Source organism: Bos grunniens, chromosome 5 (assembly GCF_055505025.1).
Source record: "Bos grunniens cultivar Pamir isolate PY7600 chromosome 5, Bosgru_T2T1.0, whole genome shotgun sequence".
NCBI classification, from domain to species: domain Eukaryota; kingdom Metazoa; phylum Chordata; class Mammalia; order Artiodactyla; family Bovidae; genus Bos; species Bos grunniens.
The window spans coordinates 6,722,858-6,745,042 of record NC_141169.1 but is presented as its reverse complement, the minus strand read 5'-3'; the positions used below and the strand labels follow the sequence as shown (position 1 = coordinate 6,745,042).

At 41.5% G+C, this 22,185-nt stretch overlaps 2 protein-coding genes across 18 annotated transcripts in view; one reads left to right on the top strand and one right to left on the bottom strand.

The window, feature by feature from the left end:
• Positions 1-1,058: 1,058 nt before the first annotated feature.
• Positions 1,059-14,361, bottom strand: LOC147371280 (uncharacterized). Its single transcript, XM_086403681.1, has 3 exons — positions 14,194-14,361; positions 1,680-2,844; positions 1,059-1,240 (listed from the first exon to the last, which is right to left on the bottom strand). The coding sequence occupies exons 1-2, from the start codon at positions 14,359-14,361 to the stop codon at positions 1,900-1,902; spliced, it is 1,113 nt and encodes a 370-aa protein (XP_086259807.1). The 3' UTR covers positions 1,059-1,240; positions 1,680-1,899.
• Positions 2,016-22,185, top strand: part of OSBPL8 (oxysterol binding protein like 8) — a 166,854-nt gene continuing 146,684 nt past the window's right edge. For 8 of the 17 annotated variants that reach the window (XM_086398794.1, XM_086398787.1, XM_086398785.1 and 5 more), the window contains exon 1: positions 2,016-2,381. The gene's annotated coding sequence lies outside the window, so the exon portion shown is untranslated. Of the gene's footprint in view, positions 2,571-15,231; positions 15,372-22,185 lie in introns of those variants that run through there. The other 9 variants (XM_086398790.1, XM_086398784.1, XM_086398781.1 and 6 more) reach the window with 3 other exon arrangements.

Here is a 22,185-nt window from a genome sequence, read left to right as displayed (position 1 = left end):
CTACACAAGGCAATTCATCGCCTACATCTAATCTTTAGTCTCAGTTCCCAAAGTCAAGGAAAAGCCAAAGAGCCCAGATGGTATATTTTGCATCTTATCTATGCTCTGGGAACATTATTTTTGAAATCCTGTGGTTGTTGTTTTGTCGTTTTGTCCTACACTTTGTGACCCCATGGACTGTAGCCCACCAGGCTCCTCTGTCCTTGGGATTTCCCAGGCAAGAATACTGGAGTGGGTTGCCATTTTCTTCTCCAGGGGATCTTCCTCCAGACCCAGGGATCGAACACATGTCTCCAGCTTGGCAGGCTGATTTCTTACTGCTGAGCTATCAGGAAAGCCCATAGATTTTGAAATCTATCTGATTGCAACTCAGAATAAGAAATACAGTTTAAATCATAACACAGGTCATAGGCACCCTCCTCCACAACTGAAACCAAAGTTTCAGAATCCTTGCCCTTGTTATATATACACTCTGATCTTTTAGATTCCATTCTAGCCTATCATTAAAAAGTAAAATGGACTTTTGAGTCAGTTCAAAAACCCCTGCTCTAGAAAATAGAAGACAGGCTTCAGTCTGCTCACAAACTCCAGAATTACTAGCTTTGCTGAAATCGTGTCATTCACAGAATACTAAACTTCCCTCATATTTATCTGAACCACAACTACAATCTCTCAGACTTCAGAACAGAACCTATAGAACCTTTTCCTCATTGGAACACCACTTCATTATAATATCTCATAGATTCTAAGACTCATTCTTTTTCACATTTTAACATCTCCGAGTTTAAGATGCATCTTTAAAAAATCAGTGGCATGGCACAGTTTAATTGGCAAAGTTTCTTTTCTTTCTTGGGTAACATGAAATAATGGTGAGTCTTAAGTTCCATGATGTTTTTAGAGTTTCTATGAAATATTTTAGTAATAAGGATTATATAGGCCAAACTCTTCTGCTTATTCATTTCAAAGTATTCAGCTGATCAAAATGTTTTTTGACCTCTTAAGAAAACGTAATGAGAATCACGTAAGAAAAGAACTTAGTTCTGGGTTAGAAGGAAAAATGAGTTACAAACTGAGTTTACTTATTAGTGAAAGCTTTTTCATGTGCCTTCATTGTTAACAGAATTTGATTATGATCTTTCTGCTTTTCTACCGCCCTTATTTTTGTACTGTTACCGTCTTTTGGTCACTGACACTTTACTCTTCCTCTCATTACGGGGTTGAGGTGCGAGTTCCTTGGATTCTGGTTAAAAGAGAAGGCAAAAGGTTATGTCCAAAAGTTAATGCACCTGAAAAAAAATCAAGAATTAGGATTTATTTTAAAAATGGAACGAATCGTCAAATTCCTGTGTATCTGTTTAAAATAGTCACCAACCTCACACACTGTAAAACTAAATGACTGTTAAACTGGCACGAAGGATCCCGAACAGGACTAGAAACCAAAATAATTTTGCTAAACTATTTTCATCTCAGCATGAAAGAAATGCACCATCCTCTCCTCAAAAATAAAAATCTCTAATGAAGAAAACAGTACATTAAATGCCACAACTGACGTGCTACTAGAAATAGGAAGTAGTTACTGCCTTCCAAGGCAGATACCACGATGCTTTCTGTCTGTCTTTGCTTGGCTAAAACTTAAGGCAAGCCCCAGGCTGGGGAGTTGGGGGGACCCTGAGTCCTACCCGGGAGCTCTACGAGACAGTCTTCTTAGTTTAGGCAGGGCCCTGCAAGACCGGTCCCAAAGGCCTCGCCTCAACAGGCGCGGGGTGGGCAAGTGGGTTCGCCTCCCGAGCCCGCCCCAGGATGTCCAGAGGCGTTTTCGGCAGCGATAAGACTCCGCCCGAACCAGCTGTTGACAGTTACTCCCGCGCGGCCGACGCCCGCTCAGCTGGAGACGCTTCGTCACCGCCTCCGCACGTCGTCACGTGACGGGAAGGGGGCGTGACCGAGCCCGCCAACAGGGGGCGGGGCCGGGGCGGGTCCTCGAATGTGAAGGAGCTTGGCGGCTCCAGAGGCCCAGAGCGGCGGCGGCGCGGCCGGTGACAGCATCAGGCTGCGACGTGTTCCCGGGCGGGAGGCGGTGGTAGCGGCAGCCCCAGCGGCTGCAGCGATAGCTGTCGCCGGCGCGGTAGCCGCTGCGGGTAGCCCGCAGACGGAGGTGGGGGCCCGCCCCTGCCGGCAGACCGTAGGGCCGGCGTTCCCGCCTTCTTCGCGGGCCGAGTGGGTACTGCCTTCTCGGCCGCGAGGCAGCGCCCTTGGGCTAGGCTCGTGCCCCAGCTGCCGCCGGCGACTGCGGCCGAGAGAAGTTGGGGTCCGATTGGACGCGTGCGGGGTCCCACAGGAACCGACTGCCCGCGCCCCGCCTCTCTGGGGGCTCCGCACCGGTGAGTGTAGCGTGGGTCTCTTGTGTCCGCACCCTCCGGGCGGCGGCACCCCTGCCTCGCACGTTCTGCGCTCGGGCCGGCGGGGACTGCGGGCACCCCGCGCCGGGGAGGCTTCCTTTGGTCCCTGTGTCCCCTCCTGGAGTGGGACATTCCAAAGGCTGGAGAGGATGGAGTGCTTTGAGGCCCACGGTGAATGCGTCTGCAACCTCACAAAGCCGCAGCAGGGGTAGGGGGCCGGTACCGTCTTTTGGACGGCCCCGGGAGTCGGCCCCCGCCCGAAGTTTGCTTGGGCGGACGGCGGGGTCTCGCCGGAAGCCCTGGCGCCGGGGATAGTGGCGCTTTGTCTCTTGATGCAGTTTAGGCGAGGCTCCCGTTTTCCTGTGACAGCCCCGGAGGAGGGCTGTGGCGCGCACCGCAGACCGCGCCCGCCCTTGGGAGAGCCGAGCGCCACGGTGTTGTTCCTCTAAACCTCAGTTCCTGTGGCCTTCTTGGAGCGTAGGAGGAAGGCAAAGCCTTTGCTGTACTTTTAAATTTAGTGTTTGTGTCTGATCCCTTTCTGGAGAATGGAATCGGGTTCCAAGACGCTTCACAAAGAGCCTGCCTTTGGTTCATTGAGCCATCCACTCAAGACCGGCCCAGCCGAAGCAACAGTATATGCAGATTTTCCATTCACAAAAGTCATTCGACACTCTTTATGAGAGACATCTGCGATTGGGGAACGTACCTAACTTAATTTTGTCTAAATACTTCCTGAAATAATAGGTAACTTGGAAAGGAAAGTGAAGTCGCTCAGTCGTGTCCGACTCTTTGCGACCCCATGGACTGTAGCCTACCAGGCTCCTCTGTCCATAGGATTTTCCAGGCAGTAGTTTTGGAGTGGATTGCCATTTCCTTCTCCAGGGGATCTTCCCGACCCAGGGATCGAACCCGGGTCTCCCGCATTGTAGACAGACGCTTTACCGTATGAGCCACCTACTTAAATAGATGGAGAAATCTACCCGATTGATGTTATATGCATATTTATTTTAAACAATTTAATGAGGTTTTTGTCTTTCTGATGCTGGAAGATGTAAATGACTTCTAAGTAGTATTACATTGCACTGTGTATGGTAGGGTTATTCGTTTTTAATTAACTTTCTCTGAAACTTAGCTTCAAATTAGAGCCACTGCACCCCACTCCAGTACTCTTGCCTGGAAAATCCCATGGACGGAGGAGCCTCGTGGGCTGCAGTCCATGGGGTCGAGAAGAGTCGGACACGACTGAGCGACTTCACTTTCACTTTTCACTTTCATGCATTGGAGAAGGAAATGGCAACCCACTCCAGTGTTCTTGCCTGGAGAATCCCAGGCACGGGAGAGCCTGATGGGCTGCCCTCTATGGGGTCGCACAGAGTCGGACACGACTGAAGCGACTTAGCAGCAGCAGCAGCAGCATAGGTCTTTTCAAAAATAATTATTTAAAAGTTTTGTTTTGTTTTGTTTTTTGGCCTCCCTTAAGATTCCAAGGATTGTGAATTCTTTGTTAGTTTCCGTCTTCTATCTCATCCAATGTTATCTAAACTTGATCAAGCGGAAAGAATAGGGTGAATTTCTGTGCTTGCTCGAACCTGTTTTGCAGTGAAAATTTTAAGATCATGCTGGCTTTATGAAACAGGTTGGAGAAGGAGGAGTGTCCTCTATTACAGCTAATTTAAAATGTTACCCGTTTTTTTTTTTTTTTGGTTTTTGTTTTTTTCATTAGTAACTGTGTGCGGAATGACTGCAACATGCCTGTTCAAAGTAATGGAAAAGGGAATAGATGAAACATAAGAACTACTTTTTAGGTCTTTATGGAGCTTAAGTTGTGTTCAAATTCCATGTGAACCGTTTGAGCCACAATACATTGTACACAGGTGCTTAGAAGGGCTGGTTTAATTAAACATGGTCATGGTTTATTTCTCTTTTATTGAATCATAGTATTTGTTGTAATTGTGATCTGTGAAGAGGTTTTTCACAGATTTTTTTTTTCCCAGTTAGAATATTATGACCTTTTAGAGGCAATCAAATGTTTCTTACAAAGCATTTATAGTACCTATAAATTTGGTAATATCTAGTTTTTAGGTTTCTTTTGAGTTGAAAAAGACATAAAAGATAGTTAAGAAACAAGTAATACAACTCTGTAATGGAATTATGCTTTAGTTTTAAGAAAAAAGTGGTAAAGTTATGAATTTACAAAACTTGCATTATAAAAACATCTCTCTTTTTAAGGAATTAATTGCATAATTTCTCTAATGAGTGTCCTTAGTACCCTTAAACTTGGTTTATAAATAATCCTTCAAGAGCAGATCATTTGAATTGAAGCATGAAATGACAAAATAAAGAAATGATACTTAGAGTTATCTAATATTATTTTGGAAAATCTTTATCCTAATAATACGTGAAGTATTGTATTTTAATATTTACATCATAATATCCAAAGCTGAAAACTTTTATTGCAATGATCTTGGAGCATTGAGGAATTAAAAAGGCCCTATCTTATGAATATGACCTACAAATAATACATAAGGGCAACTTGAATTAAGTCTCTGAGTACTTCATCAGTGAAGGTGGCTGTGTGCAGGGAAATTGAAGTAGAGTTTCCTTGTGGTTGGAACACAGAAAGAGCTATCTGGACTAATGTGTGAAGATTTCATGTCAATATTTTCTTTTGGAAACCTCTGAAAGACTTTAGATCTATCCTTCCTTCCAGCTTGGTCCTCACCCCCTCATATATCCTCTTAAAGGCATGAAATTGAAGGTCTCATCTGGAACACTTGATAGAAGGATTTTTCCTCCCTGAAGAATGTTACCAAGTTTGCAAGGAGAGAGCTTTCTTCAGATACCTTGTAGGAAAGAGTTCTTGTCCTGAAACATCATACTCTTCTACCCTTTGTTAATTTTTGTTGTTAAAGGTGGAAACAATGTAAACTCTCCATGATAGCAAGAACTATTGAAGTTCCAAATGCTTAAGAGTTATTGAATGAAAAAATGTGGTTCCAGATATATGACTGGAAAGCAAAGAGGAGTATGTGATAATGTAATCCAGATTAGGTACAAGGAAGGAGGTGACAAAAATGATGTAGGTGTCGAAGAAGGGAGGCAACTCATTTCATCTGGGGAACTTTCTTGGAAGAGGTGATTTTTCATTTAAGTCTTGACTGAAAGCGGTATATCTGATGATAAGCAGATGTTTTCTAAGGGGCAGACAGCTTGAACCAAAGCATTAAATTGGACTGGGTAGTCACGCCAGATTAAACACAGTGAGTCTTTTTTGGTAACATGAATTTTTCTTCTTCCCTTCTGTTACCTCTCCTTGATAAAAGTGTTGACACACTTTATAAGAGCTGAAATTTAGAGTATTTGAGTTTTGGAAGTGACAATGGTAGAGTGAAAGCAGGAGCATTGATCTGGAGGTTGGAAAACTTGATGGGATTTCTGACTGCATTTTATACAAGAAATTAGGGGCTTCCTTGATAGCTTAGTTGATAAAGAAACTGCCTGCAGTGCAGGAGACCAGGGTTCAATTCCTGGGTCCGGAAGATCCTCTGGAGAAGGGATAGGCTACCCACTCCAGTATTCTTGGCCTTCTTTTGTGGCTCAGCTGGTTAAGAATCTGCCCACAATGTGGGAGACCTGGGTTCAATCCCTGGGTTGGCAAGATCCCCTGGAGAAGGGAAAGGCTACCCACTCCAGTATTCTGGTTTGGAGAATTCCGTGGACTGTATAGTCCATGGGGTTGCAAAGAATCAGACGCTACTGAGTGACTTTCACTTTATATAAGAAAGCTAGGTAAATCACTGGGCCTTAGCTTTCTCATTTGTAAAAAGAGGAGAATAGTCCTTATTCACATGGTTGTTGGGGAAATGAGATTACAAAATGTATGTCAAAGTGCCTATTTCATTTCCCCCCTCCAGACTTGAAACTTTTGTATTGGGATTTAACTGACGAACAATGTTGTGGTATTTTCAGGTGAACAGCAAAGGGACTCAGCTATGCATATACATGTATCCATTCTCCCTGAACGCCCTCCCACCCCCCGGAAGTGCCTATTTCAGTACTAACAGATAGGAGAAATCAAATGTTAAATTACTTAAAACATTTATTTGTCATTAGAGCTTTAAAAAATATTTTGATGTATTTATCACAGACTCTGATATCTACTTATCTTTGCATTGACCCATTGTGTTACCTTTAAATTTACCAGTATCTAAATTCTAGATACTTAATTTTCTTTCAGTCAAGCATAATGTTTTCTGATAGAAATGAGGCTTAACTGTATTACTTCTTAATGTTACAAACCACAGGGAATGTTAGATACCTTAAATTTGTAAAGCTTTAAGGGATATGTGTTACTGAAAAATCTGAGCCTTTAGGCTTTCTTTACAGAATTTGTTTTTGAAGAAATTGTGCTTGCCTGTCATGCAATCTGTCTATTCACTGTTGTGAAAAACAAAAAAAAGTACATTTTCCTGCTATTACAGAAAAAAAAAATTACTGAAAATATCATCTGTATGTTTTTAGTGATCTGAGTGACTGTAAACCATGAGGAGTCTCTATCTGCTGTGTTTTAGTTTAGAATTCAATATTTTGTGAGCAGTCTTATAGACTTCTGCATCATTCCTTATCTAAGCTTTTTGCTCTAGTAGCTGTGTATTCTTTCATGAATCTCAAAATTTCATTATACTTTGTGAACTCTTTACAGTGTTTAAATTAATAAAGCAGGCTGTCCTTTGTATAATATTTGAAAGGGAATTGTATTATGAAAAGACCAAAAAGAGTCTTGAATCTTCAAACAATAAGCCAGGTACCTACCATCTTCCATATTCACAAAGGACTGGGGGAAAAAAAAAGAGGAAACAGTTTTTGAACTTGAAGACTTTTCAAATAAAAAGGAAACTTTTTAATTCAGGATTGTTAAAAACATGATAGATTCAGAGGGAGATCGAAAGCTCCTGAAGGTGTCTTAGTAGGAGTGGTTAGTCATAATAATAATGGTAACTAATATGTGTTGAGGACTAAGTGTGTATCCAGTACTTGCATATGCACTTGACTGTCATCCCCTCCCCCTGAATCAGGCTATTTTCTTGTCCCTTTTTAAACCTCAAGCACTGAGAGATTAAATGGTAGGCTGGAGAGCCCGGATTTGAACTAACCCTGAGTCACAGGGAGGGTAAGTAGCAGGTGGTGGAACTTGCCAAAAGGCTTTGAGTTCAGGGTTTAACCCGCCTTTTCACATCAGAACCTGACCTTGTAGCCATCACATTACACTGCCTTGTGTCGTTTTCTGGCAGTTGCCCCTTGTGTCGGGTCTTGACCTTTATGATCTTTCTCAGTCTATTTTGACTTCGTGATTTGATGAAAATACAGTTTGTAATAAGATTACCTCGATTTGCTTCATTTCATGTGTATTTGAATGACATCCTTTATTTTATGTGGAGTAAAGCAAATAATTCATTATTGTTCATTCAGTTGCCATTTTCTCACTCGGAAATTTCAGGCTAAACTGGAATTGTATTTTAAGGTGATTTGTTACAATTTTTAAAATTAATACTTTTTTTAAAGAGTAAAACGAATGCACAGAATTGGTATGAGTGGGTTATTATGAGTGATATTTAAAGTTTTTATGAGTGACATTTAATCATACAAATCTACATAATTAAAATCCATCCTTTTGAAATGTCCATTGTTAAAATAACTTTTTTGGCTGCCAGATGCCACTGTTCGCAGGAGAAACAATAGAGTGGGAAAGACTAGAGATCTCCAAGAAACTTAGAGATACCAAAGGAACATTTCATGCAAAGATGGGCACAATAAACGACAGAAACAATATGGACCTAACAGAAGCAGAAGATACTAAGAAAAGGTGGCAAGAATACACAGAAGAACTATGCAAAATAGATCTTCATGGCCCAGATGACCACGATGGTGTGGTCACTCACCAGAGCCACACATCCTGGAGTCCGAAGTCAAGTGGGCCTTAGGAAGCATCACTACAAACAAAGCTAGTGGAGGTGCTAGAATTCCAGCTGAGATGTTTCAAATCCTAAACAATGATGCTGTGAAAGTGCTGCACTCAATATGCCAGCAAATTGGGAAAACTCAGCAGTGGCCACAGGACTGGAAAAGGTCAGTTTTCATTCCAACCCCAAAGAAAGGCAATGCCAAAGAATGCTTAAACTACTACTCAATTACACTCATCTCACATGCTAGCAAAATAATGCTCAAAATTCTCCAAATCAGCCTTCAATATTATGTGAACTGAGAACTTGCAGATGTTGAAGCTGGATTTAGAAAAGGCAGAGAACCGGAAATCAAATTGCCAACATTTGTTAGATCATCGAAAAAGCAAAGAGAGTTCCAGAAAAACATATGCTTTATTGACTATGCCAAAGCCTTTGACTGTGTGGATCACATCAAACTGTGGAAAATTCTTAAAGATACAGAAATACCAGACCACCTGACCTGCCTTCTGAGAAATCTGTATGCAGGACAAGAAGCAACAGTTAGAACCGGATATGGAATAACAGACTGGTTCCAAATTGGGAAAGGAGTACGTCAAGGTTATATATTGTCACCCTGCTTATTTAACTAATATGCAGAGTACATCATGAGAAATGCTCGGCTGGAGGAAGCAGAAGCTGGGATCATGATTCCCAGGAGAAATATCAATAACCTCAGATATGCAGATGACACCACCACCCTTATGGCAGAAAGTGAAGAGGAACTGAAGAACCTCCTATTGAAAGTGGAAGAGGAGAGTGAAAAGCTGGCTTAAAACTCAACGTTCAGAAAACTCAGATCATGGCATCTGGTCCCATCACTTCATGGCAATTAGATGGGAAACAGTGGAAATAAAGACAGACTTTATTTTGGGGGGCTCCAAAATCACTGCAGATGGTGACTGCACCCATGAAATTAAAAGATGCTTGCTCCTTGGAAGAAAAGCTATAATCAACCTAGACAGCATATTATAAAGCAGAGACATTACTTTGCTGACAAAGGTTATCTTGTCAAAGCTATGATTTTTCCAGTAGTCATGTATGGATGTGAGAGTTGGACCATAAAGAAAGCTGAGTGCTGAAGAATTGATGCTTTTGAACTGTGTTGTTGTGAGAAGACTCTTGAGAGTCCCTTGGACTGCAAGGAGATCAAACCAGTCAGTCCTAAAGGAAATCCTGAATATTCATTGGAAGGACTGATGCTGAAGCTGAAGCTCCCAATGCTTTGGCCACCTGACGCGAAGAACTGACTTTATTGGGAAAGACCCTGATGTGGGGAAAGATTGAAGGCGGGATGAGAAAGGATGAGATGGTTGGATGGCATCACTGACTCGATGGACATGAATTGGAACTGGCTCCAGGAGTTGGTGATGGACAGGGAGGCCTGGCATGCTGCAGTCCATGGGGTCGCAAAGAGTTGGACATGACTGAGCAACTGAACTGACTAAACTGAACTGAGTTTGTCAGATTACTTAGCTTCTTAAAAGAAGGCTCATACTCCAGTGAAAATTATGAAATATGTGTATGTGCATTTTGATGGGGTGAGGGTATGGTATTTGATTGATACAAAAGTCACTGATTTCTGACCGTGAATTTTAAATTATTATTATGCTCAAACATCTTTTTTAATCAAAATAGGAATGATTACAATCAACACATTTTTGCCAATGAGAAATAAGTTTGCTTATTCCTGTAGCATAAAAATCCATACTTTGGGATTCAACAAACACTTTGAAAGCTTTTTCTGCCTCCTCCTGGTTGTGGGAGCATTTTGCCTGCAAAGAATTGTCATTTGGCAAGAAGTCAGGTGAATATGGTAGAAGAGGCAAAACTTGGTAGCCCAATTCATTCAACTTTTGAAGCGTTGATTGTGCAACGTGCAATCGGGATTTGTCTTAGAGAAGAATTGGGCCCATTCTGTTGACCAATACAGGCTTCAGGCATTGCGGTTTTCGATTCATCTCATTGATTTGCTGAGCATGCTTCTCAGATGTAGTGGTGTCACTGGGATTCAGAAAGCCTTATCAGATGGGCAGCAGACCAGCCAGCAGTGAACCATGACCTTTTTTTTGGTGCAAGTTTGACTTTGGGAAGTGCTTTGGAGCTTCTCAGTCCAACCACTCAGCTGGTCATTGCCGGTTTTATGCAATCCACTTTTCTTCGCATGTCACAATCCAGTCGAGAAATGGTGTGTTGTTGTTGCATAGAATAAGAGAAGACGACACTTAGAAGTGATTTTTTTTTGATTTTTGGTCAGCTCACGAGGTACCCACTTTTCAAGCTCTCTCACCTTTCCAGTTTGCTTCAAATGCCAAATGACCGTAGAATGGTCGATGTTGAGTTCTTTGGCGATTTCTAGTGTAGTTGTTATGGAGAAGGAAGTAGCAACCCACTCCAGTGTTCTTGCCTGGAGAATCTCAGGGAGGGGGGAGCCTGGTGGGCTGCCATCTGTGGGGTCGCACAGAGTTGGACATGACTGAAGCGACTTAGAAGAACCAGAGACCAAATTGCCAACATCCGCTGGATCATCAAAAAAGCAAGAGAGTTCCAGAAAAACATCTATTTCTGCTTTCTTGACTATGCCAAAGCCTTTGACTGTGTGGATCACAATAAACTGTGGAACATTCTGAAAGAGATGGGAATACCAGACCACCTGACCTGCCTCTTGAGAAATCTGTATGCAGATTAGGAAGCAACAGTTAGAACTGGACATGGAACAACAGACTGGTTCCAAATAGGAAAAGGAGTACATCAAGGCTGTATATTGTCACCCTGCTTACTTAACTTCTATGCAGAGTACATCATGAGAAACACTGGGCTGGAAGAAGCACAAGCTGGAATTAAGATTGCCGGGAGAAATATCAATAACCTCAGATATGCAGATGACACCATCCTTATGGCAGAAAGTGAAGAGGAACTAAAAAGCCTCTTGATGAAAGTAAAAGAGGAGAGTGAAAAAGATGGCTTAAAGGTCAACATTCAGAAAATGAAGATCATGGCATCTGGTTCCATCACTTCATGGGAAATAGATGGGGACACAGTGGAAACAGTGTCAGACTTTATTTTGGGGGGCTCCAAAATCACTGCAGATGGTGACTGCAGCCATGAAATTAAAAGACGCTTACTCCTTGGAAGAAAAGTTATGACCAACCTAGATAGCATATTCAAAAGCAGAGACATTACTTTGCCAACAAAGGTCCGTCTAGTCAAGCCTCTGGTTTTTCCAGTGGTCATGTATGGATGTGAGAGTTGGACTGTGAAGAAAGCTGAGTGGTGAAGAATTGATGCTTTTGAATTTTGGTGTTGGAGAAGACTCTTGAGAGTCCCTTGGACTGCAAGGAGATCCAACCAGTCCATTCTGAAGGAGATCAGCCCTGGGATTTCTTTGGAAGGAATGATGCTAAAGCTGAAACTCCAGTACTTTGGCCACCTCATGCGAAGAGTTGACTCATTGGAAAAGACTCTGATGCTGGGAGGGATTGGGGGCAAGAGGAGAAGGGGATGACAGAGGATGAGATGGCTGGTTGGCATCACTGACTCGTTGGAAGTGAGTCTCAGTGAACTCCGGGAGTTGGTGATGGACAGGGAGGCCTGGCGTGCTGCGATTCATGGGTTTGCAAACAGTTGGACACGATTGAGCGACTGAACTGAACTGAACTGAAGCGACTTAGCAGCAGTAGCAGTGTAGTTGTGGGAGGGTCAGTTTTGATGATGACTCTCAACTGGTTGTTGTCAACTTCTGATGATTAGCCACTATGCTCATCTTCAAGCCTCTCTTCTCTTTTGCAAAACTTCTTGAACAACCACTGCACTGTATGTTAGCAGTTCCTGGGCCAAATACGTTGTTGATGTTGCAAGTTGTGTCTGCTGCTTTATGACCCATTTTGACCTCAAATAAAAAATTGATTGAATTTGCTTTTTGTCTAACATCATTTCTATAGTCTAAAATAAACATAAACAGCAAGTCATAAGTCATCAGCCAGAAAACATAAAGTGAGAAATTTGCATTAAAACAATGTATAATATAGCCACATTTACTTGAGAACATATTCCAATGTCAAACAGCAGAGTTCAACAATGCAAAACTGCAGTTACTTTTGCACCGACCTAATCCTCGGATTTCTTTGGAAGGAATGATGCTAAAGCTGAAACTCCAGTACTTTGGCCACCTCATGCGAAGAGCTGACTCATTGGAAAAGACTCTAATGCTGGGAGGGATTGGGGGCAGGAGGAGAAGGGGACGACAGAGGATGAGATGGCTGGATGGCATCACTGACTCAATGGACGTGAGTCTCAGTGAACTCCGGGAGTTGGTGATGGACAGGGAGGCCTGGCGTGCTGCGATTCATGGGTTCGCAAACAGTCAGACACGACTGAGCGACTGAAATGAACTGAATAGGTTTGGGGAGACATAGTCCCGTTGAAGTAACACTTTCGTATGTTATTCATTCATAGTACAAAATAGGTTATTATTTTGTATGAGTAATGAGGTGACTTCCCTGGTGGTCTAGTGCCTGGGACTCCTCGCTTCCAGTGCAGGGGGCCCGGGTTCAATCCCTGATCGGGGAACTGGATCCCACATACCCCAGCTGGGAGTTCTCATGTGCAGCTCAAGATCCTACATGTCGCAACTGAGACCTGGAGCAGCCAAATAAATATTTATTTTTTAAAAAAAGAATAAGGAGTTGGGACTCCTTGGACGTGAAGACACAGGTACACTGTAAAGTGGAGAGTAGGGTGAGGCACTTCTGAGAACAAGTTTTGCTTACTGTATAATTTTGCCTATTGTTTTGACTATAATAAGTTAAGATCAACAATCCAGAAGCAGAGAAAAACAGTGCTGTGCATCATAGTGGGGGGATTGTAATAGTCCCCTGGGCTGTTTTGCAAGGTGTGAATGCTTTATAAATATTCATTAATGATCATGAAAGGAGTTTCTTCCTACCTAATATTTAGAAAGCTAGAGAGGCAGACTAGAACAGGCTCTGGAGCCAGACTGCTTCACTCAGAACCCCCACAGCCATGTAACTAGCTCATTGCCTTGTCCTGACCCTCTGTGACATGAGAGTGCTGCAGGCGAAGGCAATGGTGTCTTCAGGCACAGCAAGACCAGGAGATGCACCCTGTGAGTTTCCTGTTTTTCTTACGTGGTATGAAAGAGATCTGGAAGTTCTCACATAATCCAAGTGCAGGAAATAGAAGTTAGCAGAGTGAGAGCCAGCCCGCCTGTCCTGCGGGGACTGGTGTGAGCAGAAGAACCACCTAGATCCTAGAGGTTGTGGGGAGGGCGGCTGCTTGGGAGAGGTAGCTGAGGCCCTAAGAATATCCATACCAGCAGGAGCTGAGGTGGGGCCAAGTCAGGAGGCCCACTGGATGCTGTTGCAGCATCCTCATCACTGTATGCCATTGTGACCCTGCTGCTGCTGCTAAGTCGCTTCAGTTGTGTCCGACTCTGTGTGACCCCATAGACGGCAGCCCACATGGCTCCTCCGTCCCTGGGATTCTCCAGGCAAGAACACTGGAGTGGGTTGCCATTTCCTTCTCCAATGCATGAAAGTGAAAAGTGAAAGGGAAGCCGCTCAGTCGTGTCCGACTCTCAGCGACCCCATGGACTACAGCCCACCAGGCTCCTCCGTCCATGGGGTTTTCCAGGCAAGAGTACTGGAGTGGGGTGCCATCGCCTTCTATCAAACCTCAAAGGCTGATGAGGACCCAGAGGGCAGTCCATGGGTCCACATTCAGACCAATCATGACATTCCCTCTGCCCACAGAAGCTTTCCTCTACATCCAAATACCATCATAAGAATAAGGAACACAGAAACTGTAAACGTTTCTCTATAGAAGTCTGAAGAGTTCCTGTGAAACAGGGTTTCTCTGGCTTGGCTTCGTGGACATACTGGGCTGGATAACTCTCTGTGTGATGATGGTTTCCTGTACATTGCAGACTGTAGAACAGCATCCATATCGTCTGCCTGTTAGATGCCAGTGGAACCTCCATCAGTGTACCGCCAGAGTGTCTCTAGATATTGCCAGATGTCCCCTGGGGGCAAATCCCCAGTGGAGAACCGCTACCTCAGAAACTGGAGTTAACCTGAAAGAAATTATTTTAAATTGAAACAAGCTTACCTTTAATTAAAGGTATTTTTCTCCCCTTCGGAGATGGGTGGAGTTCATGGGGGAGGTTTGTTTATGGATATGCAACAGAGGAAGCTATGCTGTTTTTATAAAATAGTTTCTATTGAATCTACACTTAACACTAATTTATCAGCTTAGACATTGTCTGGATTTTCCACTTTTTCTTTCTTCCTCTCTCTTCTTTCTAGACTGGTAGCTATGGTTGTTATTGCCTAGCTAAACACATTTCCCTTATCCCCCCAACCCCAGCTGTGATGTCCCTATGTCCATCTCTAAATAACAAAAACCAGTATATAGTTTTGATGCTGCTGCTAAGTTGCGTCATTCATGTCTGACTCTGTGCGACCCCACAGACGGCAGCCCAACAGGGTTCTCTGTCCCTGGGATTCTCCAAGCAAGAATACAGGAGTGGGTTGCCATTTCCTTCTCCAATGCATGAAAGTGAAAACTGAAAGGGAAGTCGCTCAGTCGTGTCCGACTCCTTGCGACCCCATGGACTGCAGCCCACCAGGCTCCTCCGTCCATGGGATCCTCCAGGCAAGAGTGCTGGAGTGGGGTGCCATTACCTTCTAAACTTACTTGATCTTTTTTCTGGAGTACATCCTCAACTAACTTCCAAAAAAGTGTGTTTGAGAGGCAAATTTTCTGAATTTCTATATATAAAATGTCTTCATTCTGTTTCCATATTTAACTAATAGTTCAAGTACAATCCTAAAGGAAGTCAGTCCTGAATGTTCATTGGAAGGACTGATGCTGAAGCTGAAGCTCCAATACTTTGGCCACCTGATGTGAAGAACTGACTCATTTGAAAAGACCCTGATGCTGGGAAAGATTGAAGGTAGGAGGAGAAGAGGGCAACAGAGGATGAGATGGTTGGATGCCATCACTGACTCGATGGACATGAGTTTGAGCAAGTTCTGGGAGTTGGTGATGGGCAGGGAGGCCTGGCATGCTGCAGTCCATGGGGTCGCAAAGAGTCAGACACGACTGAACTACTGAACTGACTGACTCTGGTACAATATTGTAGGTTGCAAATGACTTTCCTTTGAAACTTTGGAAAGCAGTGCTTGGTTGTCTTCCAGCACTTGGTTCGAAGTCAGATGCCATCTAATTCCCTATCCTTTGAAGGTGATTTGTTCTTTATTCTGACTGAAAACTTTGAGGATATTCTCTATTTCGTCTTTTTGCTGGAAACTCAACGAGGAGTGCATGTTTTTGTTGTTTTGGTTGTATTTGTTATAGGCATTCAATTCCCCATATTTGAGTCAGATTGTTCAACTCTAAGAAATCCTCTTCTGCCTTTGATCTTTTCTTCTCTTTGTTTCCTTGTTTGTTCTACCATAGGCAGATTTTTCTTGCTTGGACTGATCCTCATCTTATTTTTGCTTTCGTACTTTGTGCTTTTCTTAGCTCTATGTTCAGGTGACTTTTTTCCCCCTAGTTTATTGGGCTGATTTTTTGAGGAGAGGGTAATCTATGGATTTTCTTGTTCTCTTTTTCTGCCATTCTTTTCTTGTTTTATGTTTTAGTGCTCTCTTTAGTCTCAGAATATGCAAAGTAACATTTTTAAAAGGCATTTTGTGTTTCCTCAAATATTTCCTTCTCCTGTCAGCTTTTATGTTTGTTTTTGTAATCTCTTTTTTCTTACTTAGTTTTCCTTATATGCCTGGTGATGCTTAGTTGACTCTCATTAATGTTTCAGAAAGAAGGACCAGCTTCCTGGTCTGGATATCCCCCTCCCACTCCGTTCCTTGGACTGCTTTCAGTATTAGGTTTTTTCCTTTGAATAGGAATTCTAGGCACGGCACTTCGTGGACAGGACATTATTGAGTGGGGCCTATCTGTTGGCAAGTGTTGTGTTGAGGGGGAGGGGAGCCAGGCCATGGGCCCTCAAAATTCCAGGCTGTTGTCCAGTTGTTCAGTCGTGTCTGACTCTTTGCGACCCCATGGACTGCAGCACCCCAGGCTTCCCTGTCCACCATCTCCCGGCGCTTGCTCAAACTTATGTCCATTGAGTCAGTGGTGCCGTCCAGCCATCTCGTCCTCTGTCGTCCCCTTCTCCTTCTGCCGACAGTCTTTCCCAGCATCAGGGTCTTTTCTAGTGAGTTCGCTCTTAGCATCAGATGGCCAAAATATTGGAGCTTCAATCTCAGTATCAGTCCCTCCAATGAATACTCAGGATTGATTTCCTTTAGGATTGACTAGTTTGATATCTTTGCAGTCCAAGGGACTCTCAAGAGTCTTCTCCAACACCACAGTTCCAAAGCATCAATTCTTTGGTCCTCAGCCTTCCTTATGGTCCAACTCTCACATCCATACATGACTACTGGAAAAACCATAGCTTTGGCTGGATGGACCTTTGTCAGCAGGGTGATGTGTCTGCTTTTCAGTACACTGTCTGGGTTTGTCATATCTTTTCTTCCAAGGAGCAAGTGTCTTTTAATTTCATGGTTGCAGTCATCATCTGCAGTGATTTTGGAGCCCAAGAAGATAAATAAAGTCTCTCACTGTTTCCATTGTTTGTTCATCTGTTTGCCATGAAGTGATGGGACCAGATTCCGTAATCTTAGTATTTTAAATGTTGTATTTTAAGCCAGAGTTTTCACTCTTCTCTTTGACCTTCATCAAGAGGCTCTTCAGTTCCTCTTTGCTTTCTGCCATAAAGTTGGTGTCTTCCACATATCTTAGGTAATTGATATTTCTCCCAGCAATCTTGATTCCAGCTTGTGCTTCATCCAGCCCACCATTTCTCTGCATATAAATTATGATGTACTCTGCATATAGGTTAAAGAAGCAGAATGACAATATACAGGTTAGAAGCATTTATTACTCTGGGCCAGCACCCCACTCCAGTACTCTTGCCTGGAAAATCCCATGGATGGAGGAGCCTGGAAGGCTGCAGTCCATGGGGTCGCTGAGGGTCAGACACGACTGAGTGACTTCCCTTTCACTTTCCACTTTCATGCACTGGAGAAGGAAATGGCAGCCCACTCCAGTGTTCTTGCCTGGAGAATCCCAGGGATGGGGAAGCCTGGTGGGCTGCCGTCTATGGGGTCACACAGAGTTGGACACGACTGAAGTGACTTAGCAATAGCAATAGCAATAGCATCCCCTAGACGAGTATTCACTTTCTTCAGAGAAAGGCCGACTGTCATTTTGCCAGGGAGTAAATGCCGGTCGTTTAGGTGCTGCTTGGAGGTGGATGTTGGGAAATGGAGCTGTCCCTTAAACAATCAGTCAGGTAATATATAATTCTCCTATTTTTAGCCCCACTATTTATTCCCACCCTTTGCTGAACTATTTACTTTGCAATAATGCTTCTCTGGGATTCTGTCAGATATATTGGTTCCCACCCTTTTATATAGAACAGATATATTCTATATAAATTTATATAAATAGATATTCTATAGGATAGAATGAGGCCGTGGCTTTCTCTGCTTGTTGTATCAAGCAATTTCATATCTATTTTCATCTTTCATAAGCTTGTTGACTTTTCTCTCTGTACCGCTCATCTCCACTTCTGGTGTGTGTCTTATTTTTAATTTTGTTAGAATTTCAAGGTTACTCTCAATTTACAGTTATTACAAAATATTGGCTCTATTCCCTGTGTTGCACAGTACATCCTTGAGCCCATCCTACACGTAGTAGCATGTACTCCCATTTCCTGACCCCTATTTTGCCCCATCTCTGCTGTTAATTTCTTTGCTCTTATTATTCTTTTTCTGTATGAACTGTTTTTATGTCAATGGGATATCTGGAATAACTGGAGGGAAAATTTATATTTAGTCCATCATCTTTTGTTGGAGACCTTTCCTATCTTTTTATGTTGTTGTTAATGCAGGTTTATTCATAAAAACTGTGATCATGATACTATGTTGATGTACATTGGTATTTCTTCACTGTTGATTTGTAGAGGTGTTTGTGTCTTTCTGCCAGTTGGTCCTGAAATTTGAGTGCTTTTTGAATTCTTGTTTGCTGCTTCGTTTCTCTGTTTCCTCTCCTGTTGTCATCTGCCCCAGCCTGGACATGTCATTACGATTCTCTTGCCACTTCCACTTTGTCCCTCGAAAACTGAATGAGACCATTTAGAATTGTGTGTAAAATAGTATCTTTTCTCTAGAGAATGGTGTGTCACCTGTAAGCCCATGATTCCTGTCACATTGTGATTATTCATTATATGCTTTCTGTTTCTCAGCTGTGTCAAGGAAGATGAGGTGTTAACTCTTTTTCATTTACTTCTCCGCCTTAATTGTGATATCTACTTTGGTTCCTTAGTTACTGATATTTTTCTCTATTACCTTTCTTTCTCTTCCTAATCATTTTTGGTACCTTAAATGTTGAGCTTAGATTGCCTGGGTGATTCACTAATGCCATAATTTTCATCTTCTTTTATTTTATACTCAGAAAAACTTCCCATCGTTGTTTAAATTCTGTATACTTTATTCTGGTTTTTATTTTCCAGTCTCCTTTCTCAAAGCTTTAGAGAAATTGATTGACTATGATGTATGGGGAGCAAACGCGTTTAGGCGTCTGTTTCCCCGTCTTCCATGGTACTGCTGCACCTCTCTGTTAGTGTGCTCAGTCCTCTCATGAGGCTTTGTCATGCCTTCTTTTCCAGCGATGGTTTTGACTGCTGAGATGTCTTTTATGATTAGAGTTCTAATGCGCTTGCAATCAGAAGTTTATTTAATCCAGATTTTTAAAATGCTGACTACTTTGAAATTGAAATCCTGTCAGAAGGGTTGTGATTTGGAAGGCTTAAACGCCTAGATTTGGCCTGATTATGTAAGATCCTGTGGAACCTACACAGTACATGCTTATTTGAAATTTAAAGTAGCTTAGAAAAGAAATCGGCTCTTGTGTAGTTTCTTTATTTGCCTGCCCTAGGGGATATCAAAGCTGTAAATATTTCCTGATGCAGTTGATATTTATTCACTGATTATTTTGTGAACTTTCTCCATATTCTGTGCAACTCTTGGTTTTAGAATCCAAACGTTTGATTAGATCATGGTTGTATGTCTCCTGGTCTACCTTTTTCAGGTATTCTAAACATTTTCCTTTTTAGATACTTGTTATAATCACTGTCCTTCTTGTCTGGCTCATTATGGTATACTTTATTGCTTCTATTATGTGTATAGTTTTGGTACTTCTTCTCACTGTTCCTGAAGTTTTAAAATAGAATCTTTAGCATTGATTTTCAGTTTGGGAAATTGTAGGTTTATTATCTTTGTTTTGTCAAGAATTTCTGATTAGGGTGTAAAAATTTAAAAATAATACTCTGTCAGTATTGAGGAAGAATTCCTGTGTGCAAACAGACTCATTTAAGAGGTTGATTGCTTAACATAATTAGTGTTTTAACTAGCAGAATCTTACTTGGTTGTCTTTGGTGGCTTCTACTTAATTTACAGTAGTAGTAATTAACCTCTTCAAGTTTGTAAATTCCAATTAATCAGTGATACATTTTTGTGGCTATGACACAAATTGATTTTAATTAAATTCAGAAAATTATGCCTTTTGGTATTCTCTAAGAATTTTTTTCATAGTCACCATATTGATCAGTTTTCTTTTAGGAAGTCTTTCAGTATGAGTTATTTACATACTTTGTCTTTTTCGATAGTCATTTTTCATTGAAGTATTAAAAATTATGTTAATTTTCATAGATCCTTTTTGAATTGGCATGTGGAAGTGTAATTATGTATCTTGGTTACCTTACATGATAAATTAAAGATGATGAGTACTTTGGTTGTGGTAATTTATACCTTGAATTAAAACCCAGAAACATCTAGGCCAGAGTTAGGCACTCAGACACTCATTTTTCTTTCATGCCCAAGGTAGAAAACCATTCTTAGCTGCATCAAATTATGAAGAGATTGTTTTGGGGACTGAATAATAAAATCAGTAATAAAATTCCTTGAGGTTCTTCTGGATTAACTTTAGTCTTGCATTTCAAACTTTGATCCTTAGTGAAAAACCCCCACCTTTAAATATGGATATGAATTTACTTGTAGGAAACTGGTGCAAGTCCTTTGGTTTATTATAGCCAGTTACCATAATTAATGAGAAACACATTCACTTTTTTCTAGTATCATGATTTAAAACAAGGTTCATATTTTCCTTAGAAAAGAACCTTTTAGAAAACAGTGAATTCACATAGAATGAGGTAGTTGTAGCTGTGTTTTTAAATATCTCAGTTTAAAAATAAAGACTTAAAATCCAAGGGAGACATTTAATATATTGGGCTAAAGTATTAATAGATGGCCAGTGACATATTTCCAAATACTGTCCTTAAGAGGCCTCGGTTTATTATTGTATCAGAAACCCTCTTTGAGACCCTGTGTCACAGCCTTCTGCAACCCAGCATTACAAATACCAACTGATTTAGTAAACAGATGCACTGGGAAAAAATAAAAACCTGCCAGAAGTATTGTCTTTCCTGCTAAGTAACTTTGTGACCTTGGCAAAGCACTTAGACTCTGTGGGTCTTAGGAAAATGGAGAGTTGGAATAGATAGCCTCTTAGGTTCTTTTGAGAATTCCTTGATGATGCTAGGGGGCATCATGTAATATAGTCATTACAATAGCTCTGAAATAGATTATTTTATTCCCATTTTACAGATAGAATTATTGATGTTGTACCGACTCTGTGTTCAGTCAAGTAACATGATGAATCATGTAGCTGCCAAGAGGCCAAGCAAAAAGTTGAACTTAGCCTATCTCATTCTATAGCTGTGTTTTTTTCAGAATACAGTACTGCCTTTCCAAGCCATGTTGTTAGAGTAGACCACTAGACTTTATTCCTAAAATTTATTGCATTTCTTAATCTGTACTTTATAGTAAATGTGCTTCTGCATGATATCATGTGCTACTCAGGGAAACCAGAAGTCAGGGATCAGGCCTGTCTGACTTGTGCCTGGAGTAGAAATGTGTGACCAGCTTTTAGATAAGCATATTAAAACATATGTCTAAGAGATGATTGATGTGTTCAGAGTTATTTTGAATTGATTTGAATAACGTCAGTGTTTTTCAAAAACACTTTTGAAACTATCCTTTTGATATTTCTTTAGTGACTTCAACCTCATTCTTTTACCTATATTCTTTGATGGCAAATGACATTTGTTGAGAATGAATTTGATATTTGGAAAAAGTGGGAAGTCATTCTGAACTGAGTCTCACACACAAAATTAGGGAACAAAATGAGAAATGCCATTTTCAGTTAAAAATAATCAGTAACCAAAAGGATGACACCTATTATTCTTGTGTCATTTGTATGGTAGCTAAGAAAGTGATTAGAAGAGAGGAGTTCTAGAGTTGTTTTGTATGATGGCAAGTTGAAATAGTCTAAAAATGACTACTCTAATGGAGATAACCTTTATTTGGATGTAAATTCTTCTAAATTAGTTAAAGTTACACCTTAAAATGGTTATACTTGTTTTCTGTTTGTGACTTAGGCCAGTGCTGTGCTGATGTAGCCTGTGTTTCAGAGTTGGTGAATGAATTATACATGGCAGGCAGGTGATAGTCTTTCCATTTGAAAGGAGATCAGAATCTATATAACATTTGTTTGCATAATAATATAATTCTCAGTTATATTCATATTTATTATATAATTTGTGGTTATCTGTATCTAGGTTTAATTCCAGTCAGCTACCTTGT